The 14377-nt window shown below is 57.5% G+C and overlaps 1 protein-coding gene across 1 annotated transcript; it reads left to right on the forward strand.

Annotated features, from left to right (window-relative positions):
- Positions 1-896: 896 nt before the first annotated feature.
- MAPK13 (mitogen-activated protein kinase 13) lies at positions 897-9474 on the forward strand. Its single transcript, XM_045772043.2, has 12 exons — positions 897-1099; positions 1906-2035; positions 3287-3345; positions 6039-6147; positions 6366-6395; positions 6781-6828; positions 6956-7070; positions 7177-7248; positions 8200-8279; positions 8545-8623; positions 8722-8898; positions 9136-9474. The coding sequence occupies exons 1-12, from the start codon at positions 981-983 to the stop codon at positions 9216-9218; spliced, it is 1101 nt and encodes a 366-aa protein (XP_045627999.1). The 5' UTR covers positions 897-980; the 3' UTR covers positions 9219-9474.
- The last annotated feature ends 4903 nt before the right edge of the window (positions 9475-14377 follow it).

Consider the following 14377-nt stretch of genomic DNA (forward strand, 5'->3'; position numbering starts at 1 on the left):
ACCAGACACAGGTGGCAGGAGGCCCTGGCTTGTCATCGCCCTCACGGGCCATTAGGAAGTCAGCAAAAAACCGTACAAAACTGGAAACTTGAGCCCGGACTAGGGAGCTGATGCTGGGGCATCACTGTTGGTCATTTTAAATACAGAAATATTGTGGTTATGTTTTAAAAGTAGTCCCTCATCTTTTAGCGATACAAACATATTTATGGATGAAATTATATGATGCCTGGTGTTGCTTCAAAATGATGGAAACAGGGTTGGCTAAGGGTTGGTACAATTGGTGAAGCTGAGGAACCAGGGCCGCGCGGATTCACCAGAACCTCGTCGCCGAAGCGCGGCCCAGAGAGCCTCTGAGCCCGGGCGCTGGTCGGGACGCAGAATCCTGGCTCGGCCCCAGATCAGCTGAACCCGTGTCTGTATTTGAATCAAATAAAAGTCCCAGGGGACTCAGGGCACATTCGGATGTGAGAAGCAGCGGGCTCTTCTGTCTACTTTCGTACTTTTGAAATGGTTTTTGAAACTTCCTATAATCAAAAAGTTGTGAGGTTCTGTTTTTCCAAAATTGTCTTCTCTAGCGCACCGCGATGCCCACGCAGATCTCCTAGGAGGCCCCGTCTTCCCACCAGCAATCCCTCCCCACCCTCGCCCAGTCCTATACGCGGGAGCCCCCGGCTCGACCCTGCGCCAGCGCCGCCCAGCACCCTCTCCTGCGGGGCAGCGCACCTGCCGCCCGGACTGCGGGGCTGTCGGGACAAGTCCGGGCGGGGCCGCACCCGGCGCACCTGGGCGAGCCGGCAGGTGGGACGCGCGGCGGGCCCGGGACCCCGCCCTCGTGCGGGGGAGGAGCGAGGCGGGCAGAGGCGGGCAGAGGCGGGCAGGGGCGGGCCGGTTGTGGCCCGCGGGCGGGGGCCGGGTGCTGGGAGCCCCGCGGGCCGTGAAGGCAGGCGCCGCGCTGGGGCCGCCGAGCTTGGGTGCCCGGGATGAGCTTCACCCGGAAAAAGGGCTTCTACAAGCAGGACGTCAACAAGACCAGCTGGGAGCTGCCCAAGACCTACGTGTCCCCGACGCACATAGGCAGCGGGGCTTATGGCGCCGTGTGGTGAGACCCCCGGGCCTGCGCGCCGCTGGGAGGGTGCGGGGGGCGCGCGGGGCGTCGGGCCGGACGGAGGGCGGGCGCGCAGGCAGCAGGCCGCAGGTGGAGCTCCTCGACGAGCCGGGCGGGTCAGTGCACCCCTTCCCGGGCCCGCCTCGAGGGTCCCCTCCCCTGCTGGGCGCCCGGGGCCGCGCTCCCACCCCTTGAGCGAGGACCCCGAGGCCCCGAGGCCCGCGGGCTCGGAAGTCCTTGGCGGGTGCTTTTGCTGGGCTGAGCGCTTGGAGCTGGGAGGAGGCGACGGGGCAGCAGAGGACGAGCCAGAAGCCTCAGGCTGTGGCAGAGGCCGGCCTGCAGCCACACTACAGGCGGGTCTCTGGGGGTTGAATTAGGACTGGGTCTGGTTCTCCAGGACTTGAACCTTACAAGGGAGCCCAGGGTTCATCCAGGCAAATCCCCGTTGTTACAAGTGGGTACACTGAGGCCCAAAGAGGGGGAAATGTGAGTTGCCAAGGTGCAAAGAACGAGCTTCCCTCCAGGCTCTGGATCCTGTTGGCACGGACTTGGGTCTGACCCGATGCAGAACTCCCCCCTCCGCACCGCCGCCCCCCATCCCTCACTGCGGTTGAGGCTGCTCCCTCACCTCCCAGGAGGTGGGGTCCGTTCCTCCCAGCCCAGCCCGCGGGCCAGGAGGGATTTTGGTGAGGGTGGCCCGGGCTCCCCAGAGGGGCGTGAGACATACACCCAGAATGTGGCGTGGGGGCTGCTGGGGAGGAAAGCAAGCCCCAGCCCGCCGACCTGTGCGTGCCCTCCAGCTCCGCCATCGACAAGCGGTCAGGGGAGAAGGTGGCCATCAAGAAGCTGAGCCGGCCCTTCCAGTCCGAGATCTTCGCCAAGCGGGCCTACCGAGAGCTGCGGCTGCTGAAGCACATGCAGCATGAGAACGTAGGCTGGGCGCGGGGGCTCTGGGGGCCCGCTCTGGAGCAGGTGGGCGGGCGGGGGGGGGAGGGGCACCGGAAGTCTCCTGACCAGGTCACCCCCCACCCCCACCCCCACCCCCGTGTGTGGGGCAGATGGCCCGGGAGGGTCCGGGACTCAGGACCGGCTGGGGAAGGGGACTCTCCTCCCTGTCCCCCCACCCTTGTTCCTCACTCATTAAAATGAGGTGCCAGGACCTGCCCTGCCTGCTTCCCAGGAAGGGTGCAGAGGGTGTTTTTTGGCAGCAAAATGAACTTCGTGAGGTGCAAACTTACTGTGTTGCTGTTGTGAAGAAATGGGCACGGAGGAACTTCGTCGTTTGTTCTAAATGTCGCAGCTAGGGCGCCCAGCAGCCTGGTGAATGGGGCTTCCACTCGGGGCCCTAATAGTAAAACAATAACCGTAGGTACTTGAGCACTTCCTGTGTGCCAAGTGCTATCCTCAGAGCTCCGCATAAACTGACTTGTTAATCTTCACAACATCACAGGAGTTGAGTGCCATTACTCCCATGTACAGAGGGGGAAACCAAGGCACAGAAAGACTAATACGTTATATGGTTAGTCAGTGGCCCAGCTGGGATTTGAACCTAGGCAGCTTGGCCCCAGGCCTCAGTGCATAACCATTAGAATATCCTGTCTGGATAGAAACGGCTCGGAAGGCTAGCCACCCAGCACTGGGCCTAACAACCAGGCTTTGCTCCAGGATACCTAGATTGGTAAAATAATGATTTCAAAATATCACGGACAGATATTAAGCCCCATTCCTCTTCAGCAAACCCCTCCCCATGGCCCCTGGCTCCAGACCAGCCCTTTGGCAGGCAAGGATGGTTGTGATAGGAGACCCAAGGTCAAGGGCAGGGAGCCTGCTGGCTGGACGGCCCCTTCCCTGTTCCCTCCTTGATTCCCTTCACCGCTTGTGGTTGCCTGCTTGAGTTGAGAGTGAGTTCGCACGCCTGTCCTGAACCCCAGACTTGGGGGCAATTCCCCTTCTCCCCAGCCTGACTTTGCATCACTGTGCACTGCGAGCTCCCTCCCCATTAAGGGGATTCCTCTTCTGCCTCTGCCCTTCTTACTGCTCCCAAGAAGGCTGGGAGCCTGCCTCCTGCCCCAGACGGTGTATCAGGAAAGGGTGGGTGGTGGTGTGCATGGCTGGGGCCCCAAGGGAAAGGGGGCGAGGGCTGTGGCGGCCGCCCCGCCTCACTGGCAACCTTCTCCCCAGGTCATCGGGCTCCTGGATGTCTTCACCCCAGCCTCCTCCCTGCGCAGCTTCCATGACTTGTGAGTTGGGCTGCACTGGGTTCCAGGGCATTTGCGGGCCTTACTTGCCCCTCGGGAGCCAGCTGGGGGAGAGTCCAGATTCTCTCTTCTGGGCAGCGGGCTTGCTCCTTTCTGGAGGTTCTTTCAGCTGAGGGTGGGGAGCAGGGCAGGCAGGAAGAGGTGCAGGGGGCTTGGTGGGGGGCTTGCCTGACAAGAGCTGTCGGCTCATCCGCTTCCCTCGATACTCCCTTTTATACCACCAAGACCACATTGGCAGTCCTCACAGGGTCCGAACCCACTTACCTCGCCATTCCGCGGGGGCCCGGGTGTGGGTCTGGACCCTGGGGCTCTTCCTAAGAGGAAGCCCTGGCCGCCTCTGGCTGACGGGGTGTGTGACGGAGTCACACAGAACCAGAAATGTGGTTGTGAAATGCATGGCTTTGCTACTGCAGCGCCCGGTCTCAAATGCAGGGACCTTTGCAGGGACCTTTGCAGGGAAGGTGGGTTTTTTTTTCTTTTTTTCCCACCCCCTATTTCAGATGCAGCCGAGGTCCCTTTGTTAGGATGCTTTCGTTTTCAATTTAACTCAGAGGTTGTTTTCCCTCTAAAGCCAGCTGCTGGGCTTAGCATTGGGAACTTAAAGTGGACCAGCACCCCTCCCAGGCAGGGGGGAGGTACAGTGTCTACGTGAAGGCTCGAGAAAGTGTGGCGGGTGCTCTAAATATGGTCGAGGGGGGAGGGGGACTGCATGCTGCCTTGGGGCGTTCCAGAGCGGGCAGCCCTCGAACTCAGCCCCGAAGGGTGAGTACATGCTGTCCTGGGGTAGAGGTGCTGAAGGCATCCCGGGTAGGGGGCATGGCGTGGACAAGGGAAAGGCCACGGTGCCTGAGACCGGACTGGTAGGGGAATGTGAGTGAGTTCAGTGAGACTAGTGAAGGCCAGCGGCTGGTTTGGACAAGGGAAGAGTCCAGACTTGATCCCACAGGCAGCCTGGAGTCCCTGGAGGATTTGAACATTGGGGTGAGTAGTCAGGTCAGATTTGGGGGTGCACTTTGGCAGGAGGGAAAAAAGCAGGGAGCAGTTCTAGGAGCAGAGAAAGCCTGGAGAGCAGTCCCAGACCTTGATCTAAGGCGGAGGAGATGGGATGCCGAGAGCAGACTTGAGACCCACCAGGAGACAGGACTGTCCAAAGTCGTATCTGTTGGGAGATGCGGTGGCCGGGAGAGGGGGCGTAGGTCAGAATGCCAGGCTCCTGCTTGGAAAACAAGGTGGAGGAAGAACAGATCTTGGGAGAAATATAATGAACTCTGTTTTGGACACAACTTTTGAGGAGCCTATAAACATTCGGTTCTTTAAATCAGCAGTTGCACGTAAATCTGGAGCTCAGGAAGGTCTGGGCTCGGGTAGAAGACGATACAATTCTGCTGATGAAGAGATCAACAGAAAATCTTGAGGGAGGGCCAGACTTTGCAAGAGGTCCGATAGGAAAAAGGGGAGTCAGGCGTGTGTGCTGGGCAGCCCTTGGTGAGAGTGATCCGAGCAGTTTCGGAGAGGCGGGAGCAGACGTCAGGTTGTCAAGGGATTGGAAGTTAAGGCAGTGAGTCAAGAGGTGTGAACCACTCTTTCTAGAAGTTTGGGGAGGGAAAGAGGGAGAAGGAGTGGCTCTTGGAAGAAACGAGTCAAGGGAAGGTGCTTCAAGCACGGTAAGACTTCAGCAAGTTTGTCTGCAGAGAAGAGAGAACCAGGGTCCATGGGGAGGTGAAGGACAACAGTGGGGAGGGGACCGTGCATGGAGCAGGGTCCCCGTGGGGGAGAGAGGGTGATCGGGTAGAAGAGAGCTTCAGAAAATCACAGGCTCAGGGTACCTTCGGCTCAGGTCGTGATCCCAGGGTCCTGGGATGGAGCCGCAAGTCATGCAAGTCATCGGGCTCCGCGCTCTGTGGGGAGCCTGCTTCTCCTTCTCCCACTGCCCCTCCACCCTGCCTGTGCTTTCTGTCTCTCTTTGTCAAATAAATAAAACCTTAAAAAAAAAAAAAAGAAAGAAAATCATAGGCTCATAGAGACGGCCTCCACCACATCCTTTTTTTTTTTTTTGGTAAATATCCCTGTTTAAATCTCTCACCTTCCGCTCTGGACTTTGCCATCACCACCTTGAGCAACAGCTATGTTCTGCTGACCTTGACCTGTTTTGCAATCCCATCAGAGGGTGCCGTGGCTCAGCTACTCCTTCTTCCTTCTTCTGCCCTCCTGGAAGTTGTTCGATTACTTCCTTCTTGGAAGGGCAGACATTCTTGGTTGTTGTGGAGCTCTCCCAGCTGGGCATGACCCCCTGGGGAAGAAAATACTTGGACAGAAGCAGAAGGAAATGCTGGCAGGTGCTCCTAAGTCACAGCTGTGGCTTTCTGGGGGGCACGGAGGAGGGCAAGGGGAGGGCGCCTTCGAAGAGAGGGAGCACAGCTCCATTTGGTTTTCCTGAGCACGCTCCAGCGAACATGCTGACCCCGAGCTCTGCCCACAGGGCGGCCGCCGTGGCCAGGCGGGGAGCCGGGAGCCAGGAAGCCCATGTGGGGGTCTGGCTGGCTGCGGCGGGGCTGGGTCTTGCACACGGAGGCCTCCTCTAAGGCGTCTGTTCTGCCCCAGCCCCTGCACCTGCTCTGAGCTCAGACCTGGGCTGGGTGGGCTGGGGACTGGCAAGAAGCTCTCGTGCTTTGCAGCTACCTGGTGATGCCCTTCATGCAGACGGACCTGCAGAAGATCATGGGGATGGAGTTCAGCGAGGACAAGATCCAGTACCTGGTGTATCAGATGCTTAAGGGGCTCAAGGTGTGCGGGCACCGGGAAGGTGGTCGGGGGGAGGGGGTGCCTCGGTGTTGACACCCGAGGTTTGGGGAACGCCAGGCCGTGGGGGCTGAAGGAGCACAGTGGGACAGGGTAGAGGGGGTGTGGAGCCAGCCTGAAGCCCCCGGTATGGAAGCTGGACTCACCCTACTCTCTCTCTCTCTCTCTCTCTCTGGTTCTCGCGCTCTCGCTCTCGTATGCAGTACATCCACTCAGCTGGGGTCGTCCACAGGGTGAGTGCATGGTCTGCGGTGGTCCTCAGAGGCCCCTCCACCCTGGAGGGATTCTCCACAACCGGGAAGAAGGAAAGGAATGGGGAGGTGAAAATCCTCTGGAGCCTGGAATGTGGATTTTTCAGACCCAGCCTTGGCCCAGGAAGGCCTGCTCAGAAGATCGCTGTGTTCTGGGGAACTTTCTGGATGCGGCAAACCAAGCGAGCCTTGAGCTGGGTGTTTTAGGCTCCAAGAATCAAGAGTATTTTAGAGCTGGATGGGCCCAAGAGGATACCTAGTCCAGCCCCCATTTTACACACGAGGAAGCTGACACCCAGAGGGAGGAAGGGGGACAAGCTCCCGTCTCCGCCTCTCAGCCCAGCGCTCGCTCTCTCCTCTCATCTAGGACCTAAAGCCGGGCAACCTGGCTGTGAACGAGGACTGCGAGCTGAAGGTGAGCGGGCGCAGGCGGGGTCAGCCTGGCATGGGGGCGGGTCCCTCTCCCCCGGGAGCCCCCAGCAGCTGCTCCAGGAGCCCCCTGTGCGCAGCAACTCTCTCTCCCTATGTCCCCTGAGTCATAGATCTTGGATTTCGGCCTGGCCCGGCACGCGGACGCGGAGATGACGGGCTACGTGGTGACCCGCTGGTACCGGGCCCCCGAGGTGATCCTCAGCTGGATGCACTACAACCAGACCGGTCAGTGGCCGGCTGCCCGCGGCGGGGCCCCGAGGCCGCTTCGGTTACTCTGGCTTGACTGACTGCGGGTCAGCTGGTCCAGGTGACGCTCCCCCTCCCTCTGCAGTGGACATCTGGTCTGTGGGCTGTATCATGGCAGAGATGCTGACGGGGAAGACTCTGTTCAAGGGGAAAGATTGTATCCTTTGCTGGAAAAGCCAGACTCCAACAGGGGTTCCCTCGTTCAACAGACACTTGATTAAATGTCTCTCTCTCTCTGTTTTTTGTTAATGTGAAAGTGATACCTGATCACTGTAGAACCATTTTCTTTATATATTTAGTTACTTATTTACTTGGTTTTTTTTTTTAAGTAGGTGCCACGCCCAGCATGGAGCCCAATACGGGGCTTGAACTCATGGCCCTGAGATCGAGACCTGGGCTGAGATCTAGAGTCGGACGCTCCACCGACAGCCTCCCAGGCGCCCCTCACTGTAGAACAATTTTAAAACTCAGTTAAGGGGGCACCTGGGTGGCTCAGTCGTCAAGCATCTGCCTTCGGCTCAGGGCCTGATCCCAGAGCCCTGGGGTCGAGCCCCACATCGGGCTCCCTGCTCAGCAGGAAGCCTGCTTCTTCCTCTCCCACTCCTCCTGCTTGTGTTCCCTCTCTCGCTGGCTGTCTCTCTCTCTGTCAAATAAATAAGTAAAATCTTAAAAAAAAATAATAAAATGCAGTTAAGGGAATTGCTGAAAAGCAGTCACCTGCCATTCCACCACCACATAGAAGAGACTTCACGAGCCGGCACCGCATGCACGAATTGAGCGGCCTTGTGGGCCGTGCGGGTGTCGAGAATGTGTGGGGTCTGCGGAGCCGAGCTCAGCGTGAGGGTGGGGGAAGGTGCCGAAGAGACCGATGAGGGTGGCTGACGGGGTGCGATGGGAGCTGGGAAGGCCAGGAGCATTTGTGGGGAAGGACGCTTCGTCCGGCCTTGCAGGGGGGAAGGCTTCCAGAGACCTGCGCCCTCTCCTGAAAGTGCGCCTGGAGCCTGGGTGGTTGCCTCCGTGCCTGGGTGGGAGTTAGGGAAGGGTGGCGGGAAGGGCAGCCCCAGATCCACCAGCGGAGAGTGAGGCCGAGCCTTAACCCACTGCCAAGACCTGGACCAGCTGTCCCAGATCCTGAAAGTGACCGGGGTGCCGGGCGCAGAGTTTGTGCAGAAGTTGCACGACAAAGCAGTGAGTGGCAAATGAATCTGGACTGGCCCAGGCTTGTGCACTTGGCTAACCGGGGGTCACGTGGGCTCTAGGCCTTTGGAAAGGAGGGCTCACCTGTCCCCTCCTTTTGCCCTGGCCGGTGCTCTTGCCTTCGTCCCACTTTGGACTTTGACCTGAGCCTTCAGCCCGGCTCTGGGGCTTTTCTGGAGTCCCTGCCCTTTCCCCCAAGGCCTGACCCCTGAGAGGCTGGCCGTGGGGGATTACTCACTGCTCCTCTGTCTTCCAGGCCAAATCCTACATCCAGGCCCTGCCACAGAGCCCCAAGAAGGATTTCTCTCAGCTCTTCCCGCGTGCCAGCCCCCAGGGTGAGTCCTGGCCCTGCCTCGGTGGGGCGTCCACAGTCTGTCCCCACGGGCGGGCTCTCCTGGGCCTGGGACGTGACGTGCCTGCTCTGTCATTGCAGCCATAGACGTGCTGGAGAAGATGCTAGAGCTGGACGTGGACAAGCGCCTGACGGCCTCGCAGGCCCTCGCGCACCCCTTCTTTGAACTCTTCCGAGACCCGGAGGAGGAGACAGAGGCCCCGCAGCCTTTTGATGATTCCCTGGAACATGAGAAACTCACAGTGGATGAATGGAAGCGTAAGAGCCGGGGGCCCTGGGGTGCCGGCCTGTCTCTGCTTTGCCCCCTCTGTTTCCAGACCCGGCCTCGGCCCGCCCTCCTGGATCCCCACTGCTGCCTCCTCTCTGAGCTTGTTGTCTCCTGCATGCATTTCTTGCTCCCTGAGCTGACTTCTGCTCCGCGTTCCATCCAGGGAGGGGGGCTCTCTTTCACCCTCAGCACCCCCTACGCCCCTCGAGCCAGCCTGTGTTTCGCAGAGCACATCTACAAGGAGATCGTGAACTTCAGCCCCGTTGCCCGGAAGGACTCACGGCGCCGGAGCGGCATGAAGCTGCAGTGACCCGTCCAGCCGGACCCCTGGCTGAGCCCAGGGGCCGCCGCGTGGCACCGCCTGCCGGATACAGCCCCAGGACCGACGCCTGCTTGTCACTACTACGGTCCGGCCCTTCTGGGATGACCGCCTTCCGGGCGGAGGAGAGAGGGGCCTTGCCCGGGTGTAGGAAACAGGCCTCGTGGCTGCAGAATTCAGAGATGTTGGGTGGGAGAAAATAGCTCTGATCGCAACCATCCACATTAAAACGTCCATCTGGAGACTCGCCCACGTGTAGGGTCCTTCCTTCGGGGCTGTAGTGGGGCCGAGGGGCGGGCCGAGCTGGGGCAGGGGGCCGTGCGGTGATGGTGTATTGGTTTGCTAAGGCTGCTGGGACCCATCACCGCAAACTAGGCTTGAAACGACAGAACTGTGTTCTCTCAGGGTTCCGAAGGCCGGAAGTCCGCGATCAAGGTGTCGGCAGGGCCATGTTCCCTCTGAAGGTTCTAGAGCGGAATCTTCCTTGCTTCTTTTTAGCTTCTGGTGGCTCCCAGGCCTCTTTGGTGTGCCTGGCTTTGTCGCTGCCTCCCTCCAGGTTCTGCCTCCGTCCTCACACGGCCCCCGGCCCTCGGTGGAGCTCTGTCTGTCCTCGCCTGCCCTTATAGGCACACCAGAGATGAATGGAGGGCTCGCCCTCATCCAGCATGACCTCATCTCAGTCCTTACTCGTTACATCCGCAAAGACCCTATTTTGAAATGAGGTCACATTCTGAAGTTCTGGGCGGACACGAATTTTGGGAGGACACCACTTAACCCCCTACAGATGGCCACGAGGGAGGGGCCCCTTCCTGGGCTCTGGGCTCTGTCGCGGAGCCAAACGTGTTGGCTGCTAAATTAAGGGTGTTGCAGAGAGAGCTGCAGCTGGTGAGACGTGCACGCAGGTTATTTTGGGTGAGTGATAAGCAATCAAGATACGAAACAATAGCAGGCTTGTGGGCTGGGAGCTGCGGAAGGCAGACATGGGCTTTTTCCAGGCTTTATGGAAAACGGTTCTCCTCCCGCCTCCTCTCAGGAATGGTGCCTCTCTCCGGAGCTTTAACCTGACAATGGCTAGGATTTTTCTGTTTGCATTTGAAATCTTTGGTAGAACCAATTTCCAGGTACCCATAGTTCCGACCCTGGGCGCCAGAGGCCTGGTTAAAATGCAGATTCCCGGGTGCTGCCCTAGAGATTCTGACTTAGCAGGGTACGGGGTCAAGGCCTGAAAACATTTGAATGCAGACCCCCTCCCCCAAGCCCAGGGATTCTGATGGATATCAGACCGTATTTAGAAAAACATTCAGTTGACATCCGTCCCATTTGTCAAGAGGCCTAAATCAGCAACAGACAATGGGAGGCAGAGGCGCTCACGTGGGCTTCACACACTTTTTACAGATGGTAAAACTGAGGCTCCCACAGGGCACTTTTAGGGCAGTGAAGCTATTCTGTATGATACTGTAGTGGTGGGTAGGTGACAAACGCGGTAGTGACAACCAGGGGAACGGTCCAACGCAGAGTGACAGTAAACTGCCGTCTTCAGTTAGTAACAACACGTCAGTATCGGTTCAGCGCTTGTAACGACTGTCCCGCACTGACGCAAGATGTTAATAATCAGGCAACTGTGAGGCAGGGGTGGGGGCCGTGTTGGGCAGGGAGTATATGGAACTTTCTGTACTTTGGCACAAGTCTTCTGCAAACTTAAAATTGCTCTAAAAATAATGTCTATTAAAAAAAAAAAGCAGCAGCAGCAGCTTGAGGCCCAGGGAGATGGGATCAGATACCCACAGCGAGGAAGTGGTGGAGGCAGGATTTGAATCTAGCGCCTTGACCACTATGGTCTTAACCCACACTTGGATTCAACGGTGCCCCAGGATTCCATATCTTCTAGCCTGCCTCTCCGAGCTCCTTCACTGCCTGTGTCCGTGGATTCTGCTTCCTCTCCCACAGAGTGACCCTGCTGTCAAGAAGGGAGGGGCTGGCCATGTCCTGCCATAGCCCTGTCCCTGCTGGTTACTAAACTGCCCCAAGTCGCCTGAGTCAGGATCCCTCAGTTAAAGCCTTCAGCCTCCTGAGATGCCTCACTGGTCCCCAGAACAAATTCCAGTCTCGTTGGCCTGGCATCCAAAGCCCCTTGCCTCCTCCCTAACATCATACAATCCCACTGCCTCCCATGTTCCTTATCCCAGTGTGGATGGCCAGAACGCTAGTCCTGGGATACACCATGAGGCTCACCCTGCACACGAACAGGTTAAGGTTCTGACAAGTCCTGCGGTAAAGAGCTCTGTTCCACATTGTTTAATCCAGAACTTCCCAAATGTACCTAACCATGGGACCCCATTTTCTCCTGAGAGCCATCACACACACAGCCCTCTCTGCCCAGTGTAACCCATTACACAAGTCCCAACACTCCAGGTGGGCCTGGAGCTTCTTGCAGAGTCTCTGCCTAGGAGGCCCTTCATCCCCCTCCTCACTTAGGAAAATCCTCCATGTCCTGCAAGACTTAGCCTCAGGCCGCCATCGAGGAAGTAGTTCTCCACAGTCTTCCTTCGGAGAATGGGTATTTCCCCCCTCTCCCCCAAGCCCCCTGCAGACAGCATTTACAGTGTGTGTGGCTCTGCCTCCCCTCCCCCAGCTTGGAACAAATATCTGTGAATGGATGAATGTGTGAATGAATGGATGATGGCCCAAGGTCCTGTCGATCATTTCTCTGCCCTGACCAGACTGCATGGTATCATGGGCAGCGAAGAACACAGCAGAGAGCAAAAGTGGGTAGCCCTGGCCTGTCTGTTCAAGTGGCTCCCCTGAAAATTTCTAGGGTTTCAGACTCCCAGGCCTTCCCCCCATCATTCCTCAGTGTTCCTCCAGTCCACCCCCCATCCTAGAATTCAACTTCTATGTGTCATTTCAGCCCCTTGCCTACAATTATCTCAATCCTGGGAGGTTTCTCCACAGGAAGGTGAGCGGCTGAGCAGTGGGAAGGAGTTCGTGGATTCTGGCCTCACCTTCTGGGCACATGGCCAGAGTGACAGGAAGCAAGTCCAACTACAGGCTGGCTGGCGGATCTGCTCAGCTGCTCTCAGAGTTGGCCTGCAGGACCTCTGACAAGTCTTGGGTCCGCCGCACCCGCTGGGGGACAAAGGTGGGATCTGCCCTGCGGCAGGTAGGGAAGCTTGGAAGATCTTGACAGAGATAAGGTAGCTAAACTCAGGGACGGGGGACAGTTGAGTAAGAGCATCTGGGTCCTGGATTTCCTCCTTTGTGAAATGAAGGGCGTCCTCGTATGGTAACGCAGCTCTTCTCCCAACCACGGGGGCCCACAGCTGGGGCCGGTGGCCACCGTGTCACCCAGGGCAGGGCCCGCCTGGCGCGTTAGCGGTGCAGTTCATGGGGGACAGAGATGGAGGAACTGTCCTTGCAGGGAAGAGTCCGGGGTGCATGCGTGCCCCAGTGCCTGCGAGCCCAGAGGCTTGTTTGCAAGAGGGAATGGCTCAACTTTCGCCTGGCACAATGACATAGCTTTTGTTCTCTGCCAGGGTGTGGGAGACTTGCTTCCTCCCACCTCTTCTCCCCACTCTTTGCTTTTGTGTCCTTAAATTCAGTTGCAACAGTTCCCTAAGGACCGATGCTGGGACGCTCCCCCTCCCTCTATCCCACAGCGAGCTCGGGGCTCTGTCCTCATCCCCCCAAATCCTGTGATTTAAGGTAAGGAGCTAATGACTTTCTCCTTTTCCGCAATGGGCAGTCAAGGCCGAACACCATTCCGTCAAACTGAAGCTGTCAGTGAGAGGTCCCCGTGGAGGCCTCACCCCTGCCCCTGCACCCAGAGATTTCCTGGAACAGGGGCCGTGCCTGCCGGAATTCTGATCTGCTCCCTCCCGCAGGAGCTGAACCTCTGCCCTTGCTCTGGGCCAGTGTCCACGAGGCCCCTCTGGGCGGGGGGCTCCTGACCATTTTCTGTGCCCCGGATCCCATCTCAGAACAATATTTTCATATGGCTTAAATGAAATACACAGAATTACAAAGGAAGCTAGTTATGTTGAAATACAGTTGTGAAAACACTTAAGTGTGTGATGTTGTAATTCATAAGTTTCTTTATGAACGCATTAAATAACGAGATCTAGCTGGGAGCCGGATAAACCACAAATCTGAAGTAGAAATGGGCGTAAGACATGTTTCAAGAGAACGACAGCAACTGTAAAGGGCGGCGGAAAGCTCTGCGCCTCCTACCGACATTGCTCCTACAATCACGGTCTCAGAACCGTTCACACAGCAGCCAGTGGAAGAAAGTGCTGATATTTTTCAAGCCAAGTTCACAGACTCTGAATTACCACGTGCAGTCTGTGGTGGGTGCGCCCCAGTTAAGAACCTTGTTCTCGGGGCGCCTGGGTGGCACAGCGGTTGGGCGTCTGCCTTCGGCTCAGGGCGTGATCCCGGCATTATGGGATCGAGCCCCACATCAGGCTCCTCCGCTGAGCCTGCTTCTTCCTCTCCCACTCCCCCTGCTTGTGTTCCCTCTCTCGCTGGCTGTCTCTATCTCTGTTAAATAAATAAAATCTTAAAAAAAAAAAAAGAACCTTGTTCTCAATACTAAAATGTGACTTCGGGCACCCTCTGTTATTTCTTAACCGATCCCCCGCCCCCCCCACACCCCTCCTCAGCACCCCGTCTCCATCTTGTATAATCACGGAGCCAGGTCTGAAACACCCACATCTGCACCCGGAAGCCTACAACAAGTGTTACCCCCATTTCCCTGTGTCTCCCGCCCACACTGTCCACGTAGAATGGGTCTGACTGAGGCATTTTGCTAGGGAATCAGCCGAGGCCTCTATTTCTAGTTTGCGAACTGTGTGGAATTCTCCCATCCCCGCTGCATGGCATTTCTTCTAAACCATTTTACTGTCGAAGACAGGGGCCCAGAGTAGAGGCAACTCCTCCTGCCTGCCAACTCCAACAGTGGCATGAGAACGTATTGGGATCTGCATGACCGTCCCTGTCCCCCCAACCACCTCAGGCATAAAGAGAGCCAGGCCTAGAGACAGGTTCGTGTTAACTGGCCAAGAGAAGAAGCCACCAGAAAGACATTTGTTTTTCTCTTTTTTTCCCAAAGGTCTCATCTTTGAGAATATTTTGCTAGGATTCTGGGAAGAGAA

The sequence above is a fragment of the Ursus americanus genome, chromosome 32 (genome assembly GCF_024610735.1).
Source record: "Ursus americanus isolate L20-20 chromosome 32, mUrsAme1.1.p, whole genome shotgun sequence".
NCBI classification, from domain to species: Eukaryota; Metazoa; Chordata; class Mammalia; order Carnivora; family Ursidae; genus Ursus; species Ursus americanus.